This window comes from Salmo trutta, chromosome 15, assembly GCF_901001165.1.
Source record: "Salmo trutta chromosome 15, fSalTru1.1, whole genome shotgun sequence".
In the NCBI taxonomy this organism is placed as follows: domain Eukaryota; kingdom Metazoa; phylum Chordata; class Actinopteri; order Salmoniformes; family Salmonidae; genus Salmo; species Salmo trutta.
Genome location: NC_042971.1, coordinates 38,398,677 through 38,423,220, shown reverse-complemented (window position 1 = coordinate 38,423,220; position 24,544 = coordinate 38,398,677). Strand labels below are relative to the sequence as shown.

Genomic DNA, 24,544 nt, shown 5'->3' with positions numbered 1-24,544 from the left:
GACCATGTAGAATACATTTTTTTACTCGCACAGCCAAGTCGAGGGGTCACAAAATGTGACTAAATGGTCGCAGTCTGGAGCTCTCTAAAGGGCATATAGATCTATATGTTAATGTGGTATTTCACTGTATCTTTCCCAGATTCCCCAGAGGACAGCCTCCATTGCCACAGCTCTCAACACCAACCTCTCGTCTGGCATCAGGCATCCAGTCAGAGCCAGGTAACTCAGGCGGACACATTTGAGCTACTCTGTCTAATCTCGGTGTCAAGAACGCACAATTTCCCACTACTTGATTTAGGTTCTGGAGGAAAACACTTTCCAATCTGTCTCAACAAAGTCCGTGCCTCCCTCTGCCAAAGCCCAGTCCCTCCTTCCTTCTCCAGAAAGTCCACCTGTGTTTATTAATATGTTTTGCTGCATGCTGACAACATGGAGGTATCTGATGTTTTCCACAAAAATATTTCACAGGTAAGCAGTGTTTATTAGAGTTGTGGCTAAAATCCCTGTTCCCATTCTAAGCAACACATCTGGGATATCGTGATTCATCAAAATAATCAGCTGACGGTGTTCCAACACTCCCATCAGAAACTGTTTTACTCCCTGTTTCCCAGATTTGCGTCTGTCAGGGGAGATTACTCTGATTCTAATCATGACACATGAATGATGGTAGATCATGACACAGTTATGATATTGACTGCTGAGGCCAGATAACTGATTTGGTGTCTTCCTTAACAGCAACCCAGACCTCAGCCGCAACGACCGCTGGGAGAGAGGAGATAGCATGAACCTCGTATCCAATCTGCCCCAGACTGGCTCTCTGGAGAGGCACCGTATACTCAGTGAGTAAATCACTTGATCCCTCTTACGAAATGAAAGCAAACCCCAACAATGATGTGATATTTAGTGTGTTGGTTTCAGGCTCCTCCAAAATGGACTCCCCCATACTAGGCCATGATGGGCGCATGAAGGGGCACAAGCCAGGGGAGTCTCGCACCTCGTCCCGCCCCAGTCGCCCTGCTGTAAGTACCCCTCACCTGTAACCGCCCCCCCCCACTCTGAACACTGCGTGATGGATAATCAGACAACACTTTATACACCCTTATCTCTTCTCAGCTGTTCAGACTCATCTTCTTTTAAGCTTATCACTTGTAGAAATCTATATTGCTCTCTTCACTGACTATTCTGCACTATTGTAATATCTGCACTCACTCCCCAATCCCTACAACTGGATATTGACACCTGCACTAACAGTTGCTCTCTTTTTATGATCCTATTTTCTGTACCTGTTGATAACACCCTTTCCTCTGCACTCACTTCCCTGTTTGTCCACTGCTTCTTCCAATGCACAGAGTTACAAGAGAGCAATAGGAGAGGTTAGTATCTCTGTGTGTGCTGTGATATGTTTTTGCTTCCACTATGTCAGGCTGCTGTGTTAAGTTACACAAGCCTGCCATAGTCCTGGTATGCTGGCAAAGTATGTTAACTATTGAGGAAACGCCCAGCTCTATGCTTCCCTAATGTCTGTTGCGTGTCTGTGTCGTCTGCGTGTGTGCCTGTTTGTGTTCAGGACCATGGGCTGTATGCTAAGGAGCGCCCTGAGGAGCAGCCCAGACCTCCGGTGAAGGCCAACGACTACTCTTCATCCTCAGAAGGCAGTGAGAGCAGTGAGGAGAGTGAGAGTGGAGAGGGGAATGAGGAGGAGGACAGCCCCACAGACCGGTCAGTACCAGGGTGGGAGAGGCACACAGATAAACAGGAACTGCTTTTTAGAGACATCGCTACTTAATGTTATTGAAAGCCCATTGTCCACTTTTACCGCCAGCCTGACCATTCCTTGTCTTTTTGTTTTCCTGTCCACTCCATATCCTCCACTGCACACTGCTCTGTCACCTTCCTCTGTTTCCTTCCCGTCTTCCTCCCTGACTTCCTCTCCTGTCTTTCTTTAGTCCCCGGGATGCAGACTCTGACTCAGTCAACACCATGGTGGTTCATGAGGAAGAGGGGGAGGAGGGGCAGGCTGGAGGCTACGGGGATCAGACCATGCTGGTGCAGAGGGTGAGTCATCTGTCTCTCAGGAAGTAGCCTACTGGACAAATCTGCATTAAACACCTATAGGACTGACATGAGGGGGTGTGTGGGTGGTCAGCTTACTCTTATGTAGAGGTTGAGTTGGGAGTTTGACTGTGGTTTGTCCCCGTTGCCTGGCAGACACCAGAGAAGCGGAGCCACAATGGATACACCAACCTGCCTGATGTGGTGCAGCCCTCCCACTCCCCCACTGACTCGGCCTCCCACTCCTCTCCTGGGAAAGACTCTGTCTATGATGTAAGTCTGTCTCTCTGTCTGACCACCTGTCTGTCTCTCTGTCTGACCACCTGTCTGTCTCTCTGTCTGACCGTCTGTCTGACCGTCTGTCTGACCGTCTGTCTGACCGTCTGTCTGACCCTCTGTCTGACCGTCTGTCTGACCGTCTGTCTGACCGTCTGTCTGACCGTCTGTCTGACCCTCTGTCTGACCCTCTGTCTGACTCTCTGTCTGACTCTCTGTCTGACTCTCTGTCTGACTCTCTGTCTGACTCTCTGTCTGACTCTCTGTCTGACTCTCTGTCTGACTCTCTGTCTGACTCTCTGTCTGACTCTCTGTCTGACTCTCTGTCTGACTCTCTGTCTGACTCTCTGTCTGACTCTCTGTCTGACTCTCTGTCTGACTCTCTGTCTGACTCTCTGTCTGACTCTCTGTCTGACTCTCTGTCTGACTCTCTGTCTGACTCTCTGTCTGACTCTCTGTCTGACTCTCTGTCTGACTCTCTGTCTGACTCTCTGTCTGACTCTCTGTCTGACTCTCTGTCTGACTCTCTGTCTGACTCTCTGTCTGACTCTCTGTCTGACTCTCTGTCTGACTCTCTGTCTGACTCTCTGTCTGACTCTCTGTCTGACTCTCTGTCTGACTCTCTGTCTGACTCTCTGTCTGACTCTCTGTCTGACTCTCTGTCTGACTCTCTGTCTGACTCTCTGTCTGACTCTCTGTCTGACTCTCTGTCTGACTCTCTGTCTGACTCTCAGACTGTCTCTCAGACTGTCTCTCAGACTGTCTCTCAGACTGTCTCTCCATGTACATGTTTCTCTGGCATAAACCCCACTCCCAGTGGTATTTCTCACTCCCTTCCTGTTTCCCCCAGTATCAGTCCAGGGGTCTAGTCAAGGCATCAAGTGGCAAGTCCTCCTTCACCACCTTTGTCGACCTGGGCATGTACCAACCACCAGGCCCTGTGGATGCCATCTCTGTGGCCAGTAAGTACAGACAATAGAACTGGTCATTATCATAAGGGGTTAAATGAGGTTCCCCTATATACCTTCACTTACCTAGTTTCCTATTCTAGTCCCTCTATTTTCAGTACTCTGCTCACAATCATCAGCATCTCTTACTTACTGCTGTTGATTAATCTAAGTCATGGAAATGTCTCACAAGCAGGACAGCAGCAGTTGCCCACAGTAGCTTGATTCAATATCATTCCCTTAAGGAAGTTTTAGCATTCATAGAGAACTACGGCTTGTGTTTCTCTCCTCCCTCTAAACTCTGCTCCTGCTGTGTCCAGGCCTGGGCTCCAGGTTTGAGCAGCTGAAGATGGAGGTGAGGAAAGGCTCCATGGTGAACGTGAACCCCACCAACACACGCCCCCACAGCGACACCCCCGAGATCCGCAAGTACAAGAAGAGGTTCAACTCTGAGATCCTCTGTGCTGCTCTCTGGGGTGAGACAGACGGCACACTGGTCTTGGCTATAGCCCACACTCTAATCATATGAGCCACAGAATTCAAATGAAACAGAATGATATGCATTTCAATGACCACATGTAACACGCTTTGTTCCACCCGGCTTGAGTATCACATTTCTCACACATTGTACGTCCTGATTGATTGCATTAAGGGGGATATTTGTATCTAAGCGTGTGTGTGTGTGTGTGTGTGTGTGTGTGTGGTCCCCAGGTGTGAACCTGCTGGTGGGGACAGAGAACGGCCTGAAGCTGCTGGACCGTAGTGGTCAGGGGAAGGTCTACTCCCTCATCAACTCCCGCAGGTTCCAACAGATGGACGTCCTGGAGGGACTCAACCTGCTCATCACCATATCAGGTGATTAGTACTGCTCTGCACTCACCTGGGTTCTGTTTAGGAGAGTGCAACGTCACAAAACCTTCAGATAGAGCTAACAGGATTCTAACTTTAGCATTTCTATCTGCGACGTTCTGAACGTTTCACTTCAGTTAATAAACCTGTGGAAAAGGACCTGTGCATCACAAACTCCACCTGTTGCTACTAAGTCCCTTATAGTGTGTGTGTGTGTGTGTGTGTGTGTGTGTGTGTGTGTGTGTGTGTGTGTGTGTGTGTGTGTCCATCCCAGGTAAGAAGAACAAGGTGCGTGTGTACTACCTGGCCTGGCTGAGGAACAAGATCCTCCACAATGACCCGGAGGTGGAGAAGAAGCAGGGCTGGACCACCGTAGGGGAGATGGAGGGATGTGTCCACTACAAAGTGGGTGAGTAAAGGAAGGGAGGAGACTGGAGTAACAGTGATGTGACCCATTATTGAACCTTGTATCTATTATCAATGCATTCAGTTTTTCTAACAATGTATATTTACACATTTTGTTTTTTCCTTTTTGGCACTGTTTATTTATAGCATCACATAATGGCTCTAATCCCGCTTTGTATGTGTCTAGTGAAATATGAGAGGATCAAGTTCCTGGTGATAGCTATGAAGAACGCGGTGGAGGTATACGCCTGGGCTCCCAAGCCTTATCACAAATTCATGGCCTTCAAGGTAGGTCTCACCTTTCCTGCCTCATTGTTCTAAATGCCAGGAGTTCTATTTCCCCTCAGCCAGTCGACCAGAACAACATTCAAAACAGCCCATGTTCTCCTCTCTCTTTGCCTCTGTCACTCTCCTCTAGTCCTTTGGTGACCTGCCCCACAGACCCCAGTTGGTTGACCTCACAGTGGAGGAAGGACAGAGGTTGAAGGTCATCTACGGCTCCAGTGCTGGCTTCCACGCTATCGATGTCGACTCTGGGAACAACTATGACATCTACATCCCAGTGCATGTGAGTGGAGGAGTTCCTCATGGGACAAGATGCACGCAGACAAATTCTCCCAAATCAAATAAAGCTTTGGACTTAATTCACACCTAAAATATCTATAAAACATGAATAACGATAAGTTTCATTGATTAGACGCCCAGACCTGAAAGGTGTTGATGTGAAAACCTCCTCACAGATTCGACCACTTTCTTTCAAGATTTACATGCATTTAATATTTTAATCACTTCAGTCTTATTCAGAGCGACTTAGAATCAGTGCATTCAACTGTGTTAGGTAAAATAAGATTCTAGTCCTTCGCCCCTGTGTGTGTCTCCAGATCCAGATCCAGATAATGCCCCATGCCATCGTGTTCCTGCCCAGCTCAGACGGCATGGAGATGCTGCTGTGCTACGAGGACGAGGGAGTCTACGTCAACACCTACGGACGCATCATCAAAGATGTGGTGCTGCAGTGGGGCGAGATGCCCACCTCCGTTGGTATGGCGCATGTGTACCTCCACGCCGTCACAGGCACACACACTTCTTTCTCTTGAAATTGGCATGTTCTGAGTTCTCTCTCTCTCCCTGTGTGCAGCACATATCTGCTCTAACCAGATCATGGGCTGGGGAGAGAAGGCCATAGAGATCCGTGCTGTAGAGACAGGCCACTTGGACGGAGTCTTCATGCACAAGAGAGCCCAGAGGCTCAAGTTTCTCTGTGAGAGGAATGACAAGGTGGGTCACACACACATTGGTATTCAAAATATCACTTAAGTGATCTATGTTTATGCCTCCGGTACGTACAGCTGTATGCACTGGGGTCTCATTGAATATGAGTAGTAAGCCTAATGTCTTGTTAATGTGTGTCTCAGGTGTTCTTTGCCTCGGTGCGCTCCGGAGGCAGCAGCCAGGTCTACTTCATGACCCTGAACAGGAACTGCATCATGAACTGGTGAAGCGACATAGTCCCAGACACAAAACACTCATACACATATATATACACACACGCACGCGCGCTCGCCAACACACAAGCATACTGTAAATCCATTCCAGCCTAAATCTTCACGACAAAGAGTCCATCTCACCTGCCATCTTCTGTCTCCCCTGATCTGATTGATCTCCCTCTGGAATGGTACCTACCTATGATACATCACTACAGGCTTCTAATGTAATATCTCTACTTTGTACTGTATATACTTGTCCTGTATTATTGTACCTCAGTCACTTGGTGCGCCTGTGTTTAGTTGTAACTACCGTGGTTAGTTCCTTCTTATTGGGGGTATGTTAAAAACATTCCTTCCTGGTGAAATACATTTTAAAGAAAGCAAGATTCAGCCAATATAAGTCAAGATTGAATTGTAAATAGCTAGTATCTAACATGTTTAAATGGAAGAGAACATGGGTAGATTGAAGTCATATACATGACGTGTATATAACGCCTCCATTCAGGGTGTGGCCACTGACCTGATATATATACTGCACTGGCACACCCTGAAGTATTGTTGCAACACTTAAAATGCTAAGCTTCAGATTCCCTATGATTTAATTGTTAAACTCATCATTCAAAAAGAAAAATTGGTATTTGATTAAAACTCGATTTCATGTTTTTATTTTGATGGGTTTTTTGAAAGGAGGTTTAAAAAAAAAAAAAAACCTAGGAAGACCGACTATCCATTATGTGAACATGGTAACATTCTGGTCCCTGGTAAAATGGAACATGTTGCTGTGTTCTAGCGTCATGCTTTCTATTTCTTTATTCTCCCCGTGTTTCATATCGGGGACGGAGCTATTTACCATTTTAGGAACCTATCAAACAGACTTAAGATATTAAACTTTTCTCTTGTCAAGAATTTAAACAATATCACTGCAAACAATTGATATTATCTGTACTGTTTCTGTATTTGGTATTAGCCTTACTGGCATTCTTACTTTTACTCTCTACTGTTATATTGCAATATATATGCTGTTCTAGTGCAGTTCTTGTTCAGAAAGGGGAGTTTAGGTTGAATTAATTTGTTATGTGTAAAATGTACCAGAGTTAGGCAGTGAGGTGACTTAAGATGTGGAGGTCGAGGGGTGATGAAGTATGAAGGTTTTTGATGTAACAGTAATATAGAGGACAAAGGAATTGGGTGAGCGAGTGATGTGCTTGTTAGAATATTATAATGGCAGCAGGTGTCCATGGTCCTTACATGGGGGATAGTGCTGGGCTTCAGGCTCTCATCTGGCGGCTGTAATCCAGTGAAAAATAGTTCCCTCTTGCTAGATCTACTCTGTCTGTAACCTCTGTTATCGATGTATTTTATGTTCATTGGTATGGATCTTGTTATGTTTGTACTCAGAGATGTTGGTTTGTAGGGATAGGGCTGCAGTGGATAATACTGAACGATCAGTGTGGTTCCAAGCAATAGCTGTGTGATTCTTGAGCCAGTGTTGAAATCCACTGACTGATTCTTTAGCAGGCCCAGTTTTGTGGCATATTTGTCTCTGCAATACTGAACCAGAGGACTCAAACTCATTGGGCACTTTCATTTATCATCTTACTAAACTAGTTGTAAGGCAACAAGTTGTTGAATATAGTGTATTTGCTATTGTTTTCCCTACCAAAGTTCCCAATTGTCCTCTGGACAAACATGAATCTGCTTTGATTATTTTAGAGATCAGGGGAACTGCTTAAGCTGTGGGAATGTTATGTAGTTTATGCTAAATGAATTATATATATTATAAATATATTTAGTAAATATTATAACATTAAATATATATTAAAATATATAAGGGAGTAAAGAACATAATTGATTGACACTTTTAGTACAGTTACAATTTCTATATTTTACTCTTATGTGAGCATGCTTGCATGCACATATCTGAGCAATTCATCCTGTATCACAATTCAGTATCAATTCTTAGAATAGTTTTTCTCTAGCCTAGTGCATTCAATATCAGCTGTGTGCCATTTGAGACTGATATCGCAAATGTCACATTTTACACACACTCAACGAGTAGCTCTGGCAGCTGTGAAAAAGTCCTCTTATCTTAGTTAGCCAAACTGCCATGTTTACAGTTTAAGCAGTGCCTTGGAGTAGGGAACGGGGGGGGGGGGTGAATATGACCCTCCACTCAATCTTCTAACTCTGAACTTCATGAAGAAGAGGTGTTACTGACAGACAGATCAAAATAATAAATAGTTGCCTCCCTCGTTAAGAATGGTGTTCTGTGCCAAATAAGTGCACTTAAATAGAAACCAGAACGTTCCAATATGTTTCAACAACTTTTAATGTTTTACATTGTCAATGATTATATTTAATTTTGTAATAAGAACTGCAATGTTTAACTACTGCTCTTTAAACATTGAATGGACTCACCAGTTACAGGGACTGTATCTGTTGCCACCATGTGGAGGAGGAAACATTCTCTAGATAATTTCAACCAGCGTTCATTTCATTCAATAAAAACAATCTGCTTGTATGACACATTCATGTGACTAGAATATAGGCACAGGGAGAATGTGCAGTTGATGGCAGCAAACCAATTTGGAATGTAGAAAATGATATGCCTATAAAAATGCATCTCTCTTGATATGATGGTTCTCTAGACAGTGGGAGGGGGGGGAAAATACCATAGAAAAGCCATATGCTACTTCACATTTGTTGCGAATAGTTTAATAGTATTTCATATGTTCAAATGAAACTGAAGCCAGTGACCTGGGTTTTGTTATGTGGTGTTAGAGGGGCTAGAAACATGGAGATAAAGAAGCAGGTTTTTGCTGGTGGTCAAGTGTGTGTGGACTGGGTGAGATGCAGTGAGAAAGTAACCAACTTAATATATTCTGAAACGACTATTTTATTAAAGGATATGTAAATTATATTGAGAGATTTAAATAAATGAATGTATATCTGTAAAACAGATTTCTATAACGTACTTTACCGTCTGGTATATTCATTAATCTAAGCACAATGTATTCTAATCTACAGTAGAGAGGGGAAGGCTATGAATGTGGGTGTGTACGTTAAGACTGAATGTTTGGACTGTTTTGGTGGGTGTGACAGATGCATGAGAGTGATGGCTGAGCTGCATGTATTTCCAGTGGAAGTACAGATTCCTCTTGATACAGCCTAACTAGTAGTCATACTGTTGGTTGAGAGGAAGTGACCAGTCTATTGAGGACATGTACTGTTCGATGCAGGAGTAACCAGCTGAGACAGAAAGGTGGGTGGATGGAGAGGGTCATCAAGTGAGCCATCTCATTTTTGTATAGCAACATTTCTATTGTCCATCCTAAATATAAAGTATCAGTCAAGTGTACTGTTACGACAAAGTTGTAACAGTAAAATGGGCTTTGTTACATGAATCGAATTTTTCAGCCCCACAAAACAGGCATATCACGAAGGCTGTCCTTGCCATATCAAACGTTGACACTTCTCCTTCATAAGCAATATGAGTGTTAAATTGAATTCTCTGCTGTCTCTGTCTGTGTGACTTTGGTGGGAGGGTGTTTATCGTGGCCTTTAGCAAACTGAATGTAAGATGGACTGTTTGTCTGTGTCTCATAATTGAGAGATATCCATACATTGCTTAATCTGTTGTTTTTTTTGTCTTAATCCCAAGAAAATATACCTTGTAAGCCACAGTCATAATACACAAACATCACTTTAACAGTCGTGATGCTAGTTTTGCATTAATGCGTTTATCCAGTAATTGCCTTTATGATGAAGTATGAGGAGGATCAATAAATTCATGATAAATTATAATACATGATAAACAGTTGGGTGGGTTTCCTGCTTCTGTGCAGTGTTTTATTACCTGCCTCTTGCTATTGAGGCAATGACCTGCTCCACCCAATGTAGTCACACACTAATCAGACACTCCATTCACATATATTATATAGTAATACTGTACAACAGGGCTTTTGCCCTAGTACTACACAGCTGATTCAAATAATCAAAGCTTGATGATTTGGTTATTTGAATCAGCTCTCTACTGCTAGGACAAAAACCAAAATGTGCACCCAGGGGGGGCCCCAGGGCCGAGTTTGGGAAACCCTGCTGTACAACGTAATCTTGGATCTTGTAGAATAAGTTTAAAGTATGAATGGATTTGTGATTTTTAATAGGTGCTTGTTGTGGGAATCAGTACAGGTGTAAGTCTGAAAGCTGAAAAAGCTGATATCTTTGGATGGGTCTATAATCTCTTCTACTTTTTCTTTTTCAATCTCTTGTTTTTGAGAAATGAAATGTCTTTTACCATGTTTGTTTAGTGTTTCTGTTTTGAGGGGTTAACTTCAGATTGTATTAAATCGACTGATGAACTTTAATAGTTTAAAAGATTGTGTTGAATGAACTCATGAGTCTGTAAAAGTCTTGATGAAGAATTGTTTGAAAAATAAAGCTATATTGATCTCATCTTAAACGGTCTATAATAGTTTCTTTATTCATAGATTGGGTGTAAAGCATGAGGAACAATGAATCCAATGAGAGAATGGGCTAAGCATGTGTTGTATAAATGGCCTCCAGTTCCCAACCACCATCATGCAGGACTTCACTCCAACAGACACATTTACCAGGCTTGCAGTCCAATATTCAACCATTTCCCTGAAGTGTGGATTTATACTCCACCTTGTGGAATTAAAAGGAATAGACTGGTTTAAAGAACATGGTGGAAACCAGTGATGTATATAAACCCTGGATTGCTAATGATCTGCATTGGCGAATGAGATGCTTTGATGCCACTGGTCGGCCATATTGGCACTCCAGATGAAGCAGTCCAAATGAATGAAAGGAATTCTACAGTATTTCAATTAAATGTTTCAAGGACAAAATGACGTATTTAAATAATGTTGTAGTGGGGACAGTAACAAAACATTAAACAATTATACTTTAAGGAAAACATTTTAATATCTAGCTCACATATAAGTATGCGTTAAAGCATCTAATATAATAAACTTGTCAATACAAATTTAGACGTTAAATAAATGCATTTCTTTAGCGTCCAAAATATGTTTTACAGTGGTTGGGTGTGCCAAGATGGAGGTACAGTGGCTTCAAAACAGGTTATCATCTAGTGTATATATTAACCATTGTTGGGAACTCCCTCTGGTCTTGGTATGCACCAATCCAATCCCCATGTGGGGGAGTGAACGGGTGCACACTTCTGGAAAAAGGGTAGAGAATCAGAACGCAACATGAATACATTATCTGACCATTCTAAAAATGACCAGTAACTATTTATATCATTAATCAGTCTATAGTAAGTAGTATGTTGAGAAATTAGAGCACAAATCTGGACATCAGGTAGGTTTCATCAAGGTTAAATTGGGTCATCAAAGCATGTAAAATTCACTGTTTATGTTCAAGTTGTGTGCTGAACAGGATCCCCATATATCTCCCTTGAAAACTAGCATGCATGGTTTTAAACACAAATTACAATGTTAAAAAAGAAGTACACACAACTGGCCAAAACTGGCAAGAGAGGCTACGTGTATTTATTAATAGTATGTACAATGTATACCATCATAAAGTTGACATAATATATTGACAAAGTCAAAGTATGAATATTGCCCCCTGCTTATTTGAGAGTTGTCTCTTGATAATCTCGCTCACCTTATGAATCTCTCATTTTATTGATTTCATTTAGTTTAATTTCATCATTATTCTCTATTAATTATCCTTAAAGTGTATCTGAGGCACACAGGGAAAACATGAATAAAATAGGCGTAAAAAATTAATACAACAAAAACATCAAAATCAAAACTATCATATATTTACTTATATATGTGGGTGTACATATCTATAAAAACAGTAACTACATGATAGCATTTTGTTTGAGCCAGAAGAAACTAGAGAGAATTGATGGTTTATCTTGATTTTCCTTTAACAGTGTCACTGTGGAAAGTTGGGCATTCTTTCTGCTCTCTATCTATCTCTCTGTCTGTAGTGTCTTGAGTGTTATTGGATTCACTTATTATCATGCTTTTCCAGCCCATCACTCTCTATTCCTTCAACTGTGACTTTTTTCACCCTGTTACAGAGACACACAAACCTACTGTAGCACAGAAAATCAGATTTAAGGATATTTGGGACTTGAGTAAACAAACGAAAAACAGAATTGTCTCCCCCATTTAGCTCAAGGGTTGGAGTTTCGCTCAGAAATAAACATGTACTGTAGATGTGTGTGCATGTATATATTTTTATATGTTTGTGTGTGCATGTATGTGTGTGTGTGTGTATGTGTGTATGCACTTAAAGTATGTGTGTGTGTGTGTGTGTGTGTGTGTGTGTGTGTGTGTGTGTGTGAACACATTTGTGTTGAAAAATCTGGTAATTTGTGACATTTCAAATGCGTGTTTTAGTTTAGCATATGTCAGGATTTTATTGAATTTGGTCACGTCTTTTATGGTAGTTCCAATTACAAATGTATCATAACTGTGTGTGTACTGTGTACATATATATCTGTTGTGGGTAGTGTGGGCATTTGTTTGTAATTCTGGTGGACTCTTCCTGCATACAATGTGATTGGTAACATGTACAATTGCAAGTGGCATTTGTGTGTCTGTGTAAACTCATACCTAATTGGCGTTATATATATATATTATGTACAATGTTTCAATGTGTATGTGTGTATGTGTACATCTTTACGTACAGTGTGAATACAGTGTGCAAACTATGTGTACCAAAATGTGAGATGTGAATACTTTGTATGATCAATATTGTGTTTGCGTGTGGGTATGTGTGTGTGTGTGTGTCTGTATGTATGTGTCTATGTGTGTGTGTGTGTGTGTGTGTGTGTAATGTGTGTGTGTGTGTGTGTGTGTGTGTGTGTGTGCATGGCTCAGGTAACTTGTCAGTTCCAGATCTTGAGGAAGCTGTCCCAGGACCCAGTGGCCACCGCCATGCCATCATCAGTCACACCTAGACAGCTCACGCGATTGTCATGGCCGGCTAACACTCCTGACACGGAGAGGGACAAACAAACAAGTGTTATCATATGGTGTCCTGGTTAGCGATCTCATCAATCCACCTTCTTAAAATACCCCTGAACTGTTAACACAGGGATCCCTTAGAGGGTTGAATTACATTTGACTGAGATCAGCTTGTGAATTGAAGTCTAACATCTCAATGTAATCAGAAGATATAACATTCTCTTTTAAGTTATCAGTTGTTTTCAGTCTCGGGTCTGATGCATTGCCAGACACAACTATACAACAATGGCTGCCAGTTAAAAGACAGCAGCTTGCTCCTACTCCACCCCACCACACCACCCCACTGACCTGCTCGATCTCCCTTCATGGCATCCCAGATGTTGCAGTTGAAGTCGTCGTAGCCGGCCAGCAGCAGCCGTCCGGAGCGGGAGAAGGCCACGGAGGTGATGCCACAGATGATGTTGTCGTGAGAGTACAGGCTGAGCTCCTGGTCGGCGCGCAGGTCAAACAGCCTGCAGGTGGCGTCATCGGAGCCGGTGGCAAAGGCGCTGCCGTTGGGAAAGAACTGTAGAGGAGAGAGAGAGCGGGAGTGACAGACATGGGTTAGATCAGCTAGCATTAGGTACATTACACACTCAGAATTAGCTAGTGCAGCTAACATGAAGGACTTTGGGAACGGTGACATGTCTTAGAGTATGGTTTCCTGGCTGAATGCCATGACATGAACCAGAAAGCAGGTCAGCACACTCACACAGACTGCGTTGATGTCAGACTCATGGCCCGTGAACGTCTGTCGGCACATGCTGTCCCTGATGTCCCACAGCTTAATGGAGGCGTCACAGGCTCCGGACACAAAGGTGCGGAAGTCTGGAGACAGGGACAGGCTCATGACGTCACCGCTGTGGCCCGAAAACACCGTGGTCTGCTGGCTTGTCTCGATGTCCCACAGTGCACTGGGTAAGAGAACAGAAGAGCGACCCACTGGATTTAACAACTGCTATCAGATCATTTTGAATGTAAGGTTAGGCTAGCTCATAGCTAGTTACAGTATAGACCATATAATGTAGTATATTTATATTTGCATTCTCCATCAGCCTTGGTTACTGATCCATCAGGACTCACCAGGTAGTGTCTCCTGAGCTTGTGATGATTTGATTGTCATCGATGAAACGGCAACAGGACAGGTAACCTGTAGCACAAATAAAAACATCTAGTATGGTGTATGGTGCCCCTACTAACGCCTCGATCACACCAACAGCTTCATTACATTTAGGTACACCCGAAGTACATTCATTTCCAATGGAACGCTGCGTTTGCCTTGCAGCACTGCGTTGCAGAGGCAGTTGCAGTGCGTTCTGTGCTGTGCATACGTTGGATTTCTTGAACGTATGCGTCAGACTGTATGCGTAGACGACTTGACAGAAATGGTAGCAGAACGTGAATGTTGAACTTTTGTTGCACACATATCCAGATGATGCTGCGTACCATTTTACGAAATGATGCTGTAGGTGTGATCGAGGAGTAAGACTTCATTTCAACAATACTCGTCCTCCCGAATGTGAGTAATTTAAAAGCCCCAGGTGAGCTAGTGCTGTAACACAGCTAAGGGACTAACTAGGTTTTCTGGCTGATGTCTCAGCTCGTTATAATTGTGTTGCCCTGTGACTAATTAGCCATGTGAATTAAAGTCTTCCTTGTTTAGGGGTTTGGGACCTGGGGATCCCTGTGGGACAGGGAACAGGTAGGAATACTCAAGTGAACTGCATACATAACCATATGTAGTGTCACTGGGGAAGTTAGAATCAGGGAGGTTCAAATAAACTCACATAACCTAGCTAAGACACTTCTATGATTTCTCAATAAAAATGAACACAAAATGACTCAAGCTTAGTCACATAGGTATTTGTGTGTAGTAATGCTTCTTCACCTGTGTGTCCGGGTAATTCCCTGCTGACCCTGACGTTGCCCTCGCGGGTCTTCAAGCAGTAGATGGAACAGATGTTGTCCAGACCTCCACAGGCCACGTAGTTACCAGAGGGGGCATAAGCACAGGTCATCACCCAGGAGGAGCGCAGGGGGATAGCATGCATCTGGAGGGGGGGATAAGAGTTGGTCACTGTGTGTCACAGAATAAAGGCATGGCCATGGACAAGGAGAGAGTAGTATCATTAACGGGGCCAGGCAGGAGTCCAGAGCCAAGTCCACGTCCAGACAGAGCAGGAGCAGAATAGTAGTTCATTGTGCTTCCTCTATATTGAATTTGTGGGATCTTTTCAGGGGGAGCCATTGCATAATATAATTTACAATGTTTGAATGGCAAAGTGACTCTGGTAGGTTATGATGTAAGTAGAAGTATGAGATGAGTCAAAACACACAGTTGGCTCCCATTTCATTTCCAATCCCTGAAGGCTGCCTAGTTTGCTGAGAGTGAGTCAACCTTTCCAGGCCCCTTGGTGAGACCAGGGGAGATGTTGTTATTTGGGTGCAGCTCTCACCTTGTTAGTGGTGTAGCTGTCCCAGATGATCAGTTTTCCATCTTGAGAGGCGCTGACCAGGAGCCTGCGGTGACAAAGAGGTGGAGCCATTGTGTTATACCTCATCAAAAAAAGCACCGCTTGTACTGCCATGTGTGGTATATGAGTGAGAGTGTGAAGAGAGGGAGAAGAGAGGGAGAAGAGAGGGAGAAGCCCCCTAATGGGTTGGCATAACGTTACGCCCACCTAGAGTCTGTGCCCCAGTGCATGGCATAGATCTTAGCCAGGTGGCCACGGAGAGTGCGCCTCGTCCGCATCTGAATCCTCCCCACGGGATCCAGACCTGACGTTATCTGGTTGACACACAAACACACAGAAAAGCAATGTAAAGAAGACAAGTTCATCACAGGGTTACTGTGTCAATGTAATGCCCTGTATTCTGATCTTTTTTCACACATCAGATCTTTTCACATCAGGTCTTTTACAGAGCTGATCTGATTGGGCAAAATACCAATTAGTGAAAAAAATATGAGAATTGGGCTGGCTGTCAAAACACAGCCATACTCTCTTTTATGCGGGTATGTGTGATACTTACCTGTGTCAGGGTTGAGTCCCCACATGCTTTCCTGGCATCCTAAGAGACAGAGAAACAGAGAGTGGTTAGACAAGCATTAGCAATCTCTCTCAATCTCACCCAGGCAAATATCCCACCTCTCAATATGGTGTGTTAGGCCTACTCCCTTTTCCACCAACCCCCTTCTCTTCTAAACCCAATGGTTTTACTGCTTTCATTGAGATCATAAAGCGTCTCAGAGTAAGATTGCTGATCTAGGATATATCCTGTAATCTAAAAGGCCAAACTGATCCTAGATCAGCATGCCTAGCCTCTGGGACTCTTTGTAAATGTGTGCCCAGATCAGTAACAGTCTCTGACACACATACTCTTATCTGGTTCCTAAGTTGCTCCGCCTCCTGACGCAGCTGCTCCAACTCGCTCATTTTGGATTGGTCCCTGGCCTCGTCGAAGTCCTCTGTCACTCAGTCAGTCACCTGGTGGGAACAAAGGATGGAAAAACAGCATGAGAATTTAAACTTAAAACATTCATGTAGATCGCCCAGACTGAGATATCAAGTTCAAAATTAGGACTCCATCTAAGAGCAGAAATGTCCAATTAGAATGACGGACAGTGCCTGCGTCAGAACAAACCAATCTTCTGCTTGTAATGTAATATGCGCTATGTTTGTACATGGCATGCGTATCAGATTGCATGATTTGATTGCAGTGTTATCATGGTGAGTAATCGACTCCAACTACATCCGAGGTCTCGTGGTCCTCTGCTGGTCTCAACCTGATCAATGGGTGTGATCTGATCATTTTGCCATATTTCACCTGGAGGATCGTTGTTTAACACCATCACAAACATGGCTGCAGAGCGGCAGCTAGAATCAGAGTAAATTGGGCATATAAAATAATAGTTAATTCAGTATTTTAAGTGCACGGTTTACTAACATAGCACATCTACGATACATAAAGCTCTGTAATCTGTATATTTATGGTGGTACAGCCTTGTCTGGTTTAACTGTGGAGAATAATCTGTAATCTGGTATAATCTGAGAGAGAGCTTCATCATTTAATGGGCTCTCTCTGATATCCATGAACCACTTAATGCACAGAAACAAGATTAGGATTACTGCAGGCAGGCAGGCATTTATCATTCATTACAAGCACATTGAACAAAATGTATGTGTGTTTGTGTTCTAGAAGGGGGCTCCTGAGTGGCACAGCGGTCTAAGGCACAGTATCTCAGTGCTAGAGGTGTCACTACAGACCCTGGTTCGATTCCAGGCTGTATCACAATCAGATGTGATTGGGAGTCCCATAGGGCAACGCACAATTGGCCCAGCGTCGTTAGGGTTTGGCCGGGGTAGGCCGTCATTGTAAATAAGAATTTGTTCTTAACTAACTTACCTACTTGAATAAATAAAACAAAAATGTTAAAAAAGTTTTGAATCTCTATTTAGCATAGCTATCATTCAAGGAATTTGCAAGTGGGATATTTGCATAATTACTATGTTATTACCTGGCTCTTACTATGTTTTAACAATGACTTGTTAATGATTCAACATTGCCGCGATTATGGTCCATTCTAGTGGACACAAAATGTCATTGTTCAAGCTGCAGTATCAAAACAAATGAAAACTATTTTACAGCAAGATCTCGATCATCTAGTGAAATACACTACTGAAAACGGCTGACACTAGCATTATCACAAACAACATTTCCAAATGACTACATTTTTCACCCGCTAGACCTCCATTGTTACCGTCACAGTTGAATGTGACTGAAAATACTATGGTAGGCCTATTTGTATTATTTAAATTCACCAAAACAGTATTTGCTGTACCATACACTTCCATATCAACATAATTAGCCCTACAGATGTGTTTTTGATCACATGCACAGGGAATTCAAAGAGAGAGAGAGGTTTCACATTCAAATCCTATTCAAAAATGGCCACTAGTATTTGCATGAGTTTGTGGGCCTATTCAAATCCGTTAAGACACTGATGAAATACCTCTAGCCATTGTACTCTGCTTTGCACATTCGATTTGCATCACTGTCGATACTGTACCTCTTTCGGTGGCGGTGTACCGGTACTTGTAAAACACGCATATTAAAAAAGAAGATGCATTCACAGACAGGTACACTGCCCATACAGCAGTGTCAGGTAATATACATTTTCCATATTTCCTCTAATCCCAGTGCCTCAATGTTAACATTACCTAACACTCACATCACATGTGCCATGTTATTAAAGGCCTCCAACTCCACATAGACAAACAAACAGGAACATCCACATCATCACCATCTACTAGGCTAGGGAGAGGAGCAATTAACTGGGTCATTGTTCCCGGTGGGAACCTCCAACCTGATGGATCACACAGCACTAATGGAAGGCGACCGGGGGAAATTGGTGGGTCCCAGTCTCCTGGCACAGCTGCTCATTTAGCCAATAAAGCACTGAGGGCTTGGTGGTGGTGCATCACCATCAGATACCAGGGTGGGAGAGGAGAGGACTGGGCATCATGGGATGGGATGATACACCATCGCCCACTGACATCATCAAATGGCCCTTTTTTGGTTTCCTCCTTTCCCCAATGCTTTCTGGACAGTATGTGCAATGCAATCCACCTTGCCAGGCAGTCACCAACCCAATCAGTTGTTGTCTGGACACACGTTCCAGGTCCTAACCCTCCCTCAAGAACATCATTTTAAGGGAGCATTTCTGGTAGAATTGGTTCAAGAAGTGTTTGTCCACTAGTAAAATCATTTTGAAAGATGTATAAAATGATGCAAAACACAGGGCAGGGCTGGATGTAAATTATCCTTATTGACTATACGTGGTTGTGGACCTCAGCACGTGTCCTGTGCTGAATAGGTGGCCATCAATGTCACCATAATAGCTTATTAAGCATTTTCTCCAAGACAATATATTACCCATGACAACTGACAGACAGAAGCTACCTAAACTATAGGTCAAAGACTTGCTTCTCATTTGGAAAAATAATGCAAAATACAGTGTGGCCCCACCCCTTATGTTCATGCACAGTAAACGATAGCCTACTTGGTCTATTCGGTTGACATTTCACAGCGAACCAAGAGTGCTAAAGTAATAAGCACATTATATTAGCGTTATTGGATTGAGTGCATTACAGCATCATTGTCTATAATATAATTCTAAATAAATTCCTTGCATAAAATGTAAAATCCACTTTAAGGTCAAATTGCAGCATAGACACTAGAATAGCCCTCCCTCATCAACAAATAGGTTGCTTACATCGGCCTTGGGGCGCAGCTCAGACGGCTAGGCTACTCCCTCACTACAAGCAACAGTAGCCTACCCAGTACCCACAAATGTATGGAGGCTACTTGATATAGGTAGCTGTTAGGCTACTTGATGAATTTAAGGCCGTAATTCCACGAGCAGTAAACCTCTGGCATTCGCGGTTAATGGCACTGACACCCTGGCAACCGTGTCATTTTTCCAAGCCGCTAAATATGCAAACACTTTACGGGGTTGCCTGTGTTAATATAGGTTATCGCAAGAATGTACAGCAAGTTATGCTATATGCAAATAGAAAAACATTTGGTACAGTGGGGAGGTTCGTCCATATGTCTATATTTAGGCTACCAAAACATACAGATGAAATATAATTTCAGCGAAATGATGAGCCTAGTCATGAATAGGCCCATCACTGGTAGGCTACATCATCCAGCCATCTTACATCCATGACAATTCTGACAGCATTTTATAATGGATGGCTACCTGTTAGGTAATGTTTCCGATGAGGTTGGTAGTCTTTCTCGAATACAGTCTGGATTTAATGTTTCAAATAGGCTGGGGATGTTTATTGGCCCCTTTTTCCTTAGAAAAGAAAACAATATAGGGACAGAAATATGCAGATATTTTCAATATCCTCTCTGCTCCTTGTCTTCTCTAGATTTTTGCTCAGTGAATCTCCAATGTAGGCTACACATCAAATAAATATTAGATCGAAGTACAGAGACACCATATCTCCGTTTGACTGGACCCCTTGAAAAGATGAGTTCTGCTGTTGTGTTCCCGTTTCCTCTTCAGAATGGTTTGCCTTTCTACGCCCGAGACCTTCATAAACTCGAAAACATCTTTGTTGGAGCGGGTTGAACACAACTGCAATCTGTCCACGCATCAAAGAAAATGCATTGAACCATATGAAATTAGTAAATAGCTTTTTTTATGACTAGGTTTTTCTCTTGATTGTGGTTTTCGTGATCCTCGCTTCCTTCCTCCTCTGCTAGTTCGCGGATATCTCCCTCCTCCTTCTCTCCCCTCACTCCCTCGCTTCGTAATGACCGTCGCCTCCTCGTCAAAAAAATGAATTATTAAATAAACTGCCAAACACAGAGGCTTAAACTCTTGAGAGAAAAATGTAAATGATATTTTAAAAGCGACTGGGCTATCTTGCCGGAGGAGCAGGAAACCCACCCATTGGTACACAAATTAAAAAAACATGCAATAGGCCTAATGCATATTCGCATGAGGTGTTCTTGTATTCAAAGCTCTAAATTGCAGTATTATAATAAAATAACGTAGTTTCAGATTAAATCACTCCGTCTGCGCTTGCTAACGTTAGATCTCGTAAGCACGATTCAACCACACCCATTTCGGAGAGACTGTACCATTTTAGAACCCCCCTCTGATGTCTACTGGATAGGCTACGGGTGGGATGACTCTCAGATGGTCCTCGATCTACTGCAGATCTTGAACATCACAGGGCCGCATTTGTCTCCTTTATGAAAACCCTTTTCGTGTCTTAGTTATTGATTAGGCCTAAGACTATATCTCTCAGTACAGTGTGCACTTATAGCGTTAACTACTTCCACTGTAGGAAAATTACTACAAGAGCCCACCCACCTAGAAAACCAAAACCGTTGAAGTGGCTCCAATCTGCCTCAATTCATCACTCATAGCAGATTTCTTACTTCGTCCCCTTCACGTTTTGATTAAAGTACTTGTGTAATTAATACCTCATAGTAGACTAATTACTCCGAAGCACTGTATTATCCCTGGAGATGTAGGCTATACACCTAAGGATTATTTTATAATTAGCAGATGTGAGTGTGAGAGAGCAAGGCCATAGGCTGGTGAGAGCTGGGGTTTTATCAAGCCATGGTTTTATATTCATGATAGTGAGTAATCCGCTCATTTCTAAATCCTCTGTCTGTCCAGATTTTTTTTAAACCTTGCTCTTTATTTACTGTCAAAAGACTGTGTGAAGGTTACAGTGTGATAAAAAGGTCAGAGGCCTGTGCATGCACACACACACACACACAATACATAATATGCATAATCATTATTCTTATATCTAATGCATTTTTAAACTGTCATTGAACTTAGAGACCCACACAACACACACACAATATATACATAATAATTATATTCTTATATTTTAATGCATTTGTAAGACAGGAGTAAACCAGAACCAAGCAGCTGGTACTAAATGGCCATATGGGCCTGAGAAATATATTCCCATGGTTTGACTAGAGCAGACCATTGTTTAACCAAACATACCATTAATGATCATTTATAATAATGACCCTAGGGTGGGGGGTTACCTAGGCCCTCGATCAGTCAAAAAAGCTAACTCCATTTCAATTTGATAGAAGTATGCTTACTCTCAGCAAACATAATCTGATTTGGGGGGCTGACCCCAGAAATCTAGTGACTGGTTTTGATTGAATGGGAGTCGGGATCTGCCATAGTCTGTGGATAGGTAAATGATCAACACACATCTAAAGAGAATGCATGATTTGCTCTTGTTGACACTCTGTGTGTCAGTGTATTCCAAAAGGTCATTGGAAAAGTCGAAAGGTGTACTTTGAAGTTCAACAGAATACAGTAGACTCTACCATCTCTGGATCTGGCTGCAGTGCACTCTGTCAGACAAAGGGGTGATAGGGCTTGGACATCCAAGGAAGTGAAACAGCGAGGCTGCAATATTATAGGCAGGGACAAGCATCCTTCCCCTACACAAAGTAAGGCAATGGTATATCCCACCTGCCCTGTCCCTCTGCAGGCCATAAGGGACTGTAGTAAATGAGGATAGCTTGCCTAGCAACAGCAAGGGCTTGAGCAAAGAGATGGACACAAGAAGCCATACATCCACAGATTGAAAATACACATGCATGCAAATATTATACATGCCACTAAAAATGTCTTACTTAACTACACATAAGCATCAATGGTCAGATGTTTTTGTTCCAATAGGGGCTCCCCTAAATCAGAGCAAAGTCCACATTTAATATGCTTTACTTAAAAAAGCATTGTTAACTGGATTAAATTCCAAAACCAGGTGACCGCTTTTATCTTTTCACCACAAAGCTTTGATTAAACCTTTAGATAAACACAATGGTGCATTTCGCTCTCCATTTTTTTGCAAGCAAGAGAGGCTGATGCTGATTCAATGATCAGTTCTTTGCTTAAACAGTGGGTGGCAGTGAACATTCAACAAAACAGAGACCATCATTTTCATAAAATGCAATGTATTCCCATTTTAAGAGAATGTCACCTACTATGGCCATGAAGTCCTTGGATATATTGTTGGGTCACATCAATATGAAGCCCAGTTCCTAAGGACACTGACTGCAAGAGTAGGATAGGAACAGTGTTGGTGAAGCTACTCTGAAAATATAGTTTACCAAGCTACCAATTACTTCTCACTGGAAGAAGTTAAGCTACACTAAACCTACCCTTAATGGCCCAGTGCAGTCACAAACGTGCATTTCCCACCTGGACTCAGGGGTAGAAGTAACATAGTAAATGTAAATCCGAGACAACGGTCGCAACAACAGGGTCAAAGTTTAATGTCGCTTGCTCCTTCCCGGAAAAAGCAATGGCTATATACATTTCTGAGCACACAGTGTCTCCTGGAGCTCGGTGTCCTGGCTCAGCCTGGTCTCCAGCAGCTCCAGTCCCCCATCGGGAGATTGAAATCATCAGGCAAGGACAAATCTCCTACCGACCCACTGGCCCATTGGTCCGATACCACCCGGACCTATAGAAAAAAAGAAGCACTTAATCACTGTCACACCCCTAAAAACAATTATACACCAAAAATAGATGTGAAATTTATGTTCTCACCTGATTGCCCACTCCTTAACACCTTAACTTCTTCCCTAAGGGCTCTGTGTTCTTTCTGGAGTCTTTGCATTTCTACCCTGAAAAATTCAACAAAATTGAAAAAGGTTAAAAGTAAGTTACCCTCGTGGAAAATTGCAAGTTACTTTTTAATATAATTACATACTGTGTAAAACAGGACAGACAAGCATAGTCTCATCTGGGCTAAGTGAATGTACTACATACCTCCATGGCTGTCATCCACATGCTGCTGTGGTGAATATGATCCTGGGGCTGTCCAGTCTCCTAATTGAAAGATAGATTACACAGATAAAGGGTCTTGTGTCTCCTCTGAATGTACACACTCATTCATACATGGTGCAAAAAAGTTACTGTTCATATTTTAAGTCGGTATGTTCTTACCTTCATGTCTACCACCATCATTTGGCACGTTGAAGTGTCTCAATGTAGGCCCTGTTTGAAACTAAATACTGTGCACAAAAGAACAGATAGGATAAGTCATCTGGGAAAAGTGAATGTATTACATACCTCCATGGCTGTCCTCCACATGCTGCTGTGGTGAATATGATGCTGGGGAATATGATGCTTGTCCTAATTGAAAGAAAGATTACAATAAAGGGGCTTGTTTCACCTCTGAAATTCATTCAGTGCTTAGCAGGAGAGATTGCATCCTCCAATGGATTGTTTCATGAATAATGCTTCACTTACTTGTATTCGACCTCTTGGCCGCTTGAAGTGGCATCCGTGTTATAGGGGAGAGAACTAATTCTAAGAAGAAAAAATACATAAGTACAGTACATTTGGAAATTGACCAGGAAAACTGATTATGGTTCAGAAATGGAACTTCGCATATAATCAAGCATTTAAAAAAATCTATTTTACATACCAGCTCTAAAGTCTACGACCCCCACAAGCGTCTTGGGACTTGTCTGAAGTCAGTACAGCCGATCTGCCAACTTCTGCCTGTAGTGTCCGAACAGTTTGGGCTACTACACACTAAAATGACCCATCTGTGTAAAGGTGAGACTCTCTCACGAACACATACCCTTGTCTGAAGGTCTCCCGGTACCAGTCAAAAAAAATATGGAAGTTTATGGAGACTGTTTTGTGCCAAAAATAAGGGGTTTCATACATGTCATTTTTTTATATATCTATCAGATATAGGATAGAAACTTCCTTTAGATTGTTTTGGGGGGGATATCTGTTGTTCAATGTAGAGAATCTGTTATTCAATGCGTTTGCTTTGGCTAATAGCAGTAACGGCCCAAATAAATGTATCAAATCATTATTGTATATATTTATTTTATACTTCAAGAGGTCTTAAAATTCAAAATCAACTTCTTAAAACAATTCCATATACAGTGCATTCGGGAAGTATTCAGACCCCTTCCCTTTTTCCATATT

The 24,544-nt window shown here is 42.6% G+C and overlaps 2 protein-coding genes and 1 long non-coding RNA gene across 8 annotated transcripts in view; 1 reads left to right on the top strand and 2 right to left on the bottom strand.

The window, feature by feature from the left end:
* The window catches only part of LOC115148964 (misshapen-like kinase 1), a 31,439-nt gene extending 20,961 nt beyond the window's left edge, over positions 1-10,478 (top strand). For 3 of the 5 annotated variants that reach the window (XM_029691323.1, XM_029691320.1, XM_029691322.1), the window contains 16 exons: positions 140-219; positions 736-839; positions 919-1,019; positions 1,350-1,373; positions 1,568-1,719; positions 1,947-2,055; positions 2,209-2,325; positions 3,179-3,290; positions 3,596-3,751; positions 3,987-4,130; positions 4,399-4,533; positions 4,717-4,817; positions 4,948-5,097; positions 5,411-5,570; positions 5,668-5,807; positions 5,945-10,478. In XM_029691323.1, the coding sequence (XP_029547183.1) occupies positions 140-219; positions 736-839; positions 919-1,019; positions 1,350-1,373; positions 1,568-1,719; positions 1,947-2,055; positions 2,209-2,325; positions 3,179-3,290; positions 3,596-3,751; positions 3,987-4,130; positions 4,399-4,533; positions 4,717-4,817; positions 4,948-5,097; positions 5,411-5,570; positions 5,668-5,807; positions 5,945-6,028 (1,869 nt within the window). In that variant the 3' untranslated portion in view covers positions 6,029-10,478. The remainder of the gene's footprint in view (positions 1-139; positions 220-735; positions 840-918; positions 1,020-1,349; positions 1,374-1,567; positions 1,720-1,946; positions 2,056-2,208; positions 2,326-3,178; positions 3,291-3,595; positions 3,752-3,986; positions 4,131-4,398; positions 4,534-4,716; positions 4,818-4,947; positions 5,098-5,410; positions 5,571-5,667; positions 5,808-5,944) is intronic. The other 2 variants (XM_029691321.1, XM_029691324.1) reach the window with 1 other exon arrangement.
* Positions 10,479-11,528: 1,050 nt separating this feature from the next.
* On the bottom strand, positions 11,529-20,667 carry LOC115148966 (guanine nucleotide-binding protein G(I)/G(S)/G(T) subunit beta-2). Its single transcript, XM_029691325.1, has 10 exons — positions 19,790-20,667; positions 16,404-16,511; positions 16,057-16,095; positions 15,708-15,814; positions 15,483-15,546; positions 14,915-15,077; positions 14,110-14,176; positions 13,739-13,940; positions 13,336-13,552; positions 11,529-13,015 (listed from the first exon to the last, which is right to left on the bottom strand). The coding sequence occupies exons 2-10, from the start codon at positions 16,458-16,460 to the stop codon at positions 12,909-12,911; spliced, it is 1,023 nt and encodes a 340-aa protein (XP_029547185.1). The 5' UTR covers positions 16,461-16,511; positions 19,790-20,667; the 3' UTR covers positions 11,529-12,908.
* A 575-nt stretch (positions 20,668-21,242) lies between these two features.
* LOC115148963 (uncharacterized) lies at positions 21,243-24,066 on the bottom strand. 2 transcript variants are annotated; one of them, XR_003866771.1, is made up of 6 exons: positions 24,027-24,060; positions 23,849-23,908; positions 23,543-23,731; positions 23,366-23,425; positions 23,144-23,220; positions 21,243-23,057 (listed from the first exon to the last, which is right to left on the bottom strand). It is a non-coding gene; the product is annotated as an uncharacterized LOC115148963 (long non-coding RNA). The 2 variants fall into 2 exon arrangements; XR_003866770.1 differs by having other exon boundaries at positions 23,849-24,066.
* Positions 24,067-24,544: the final 478 nt, after the last annotated feature.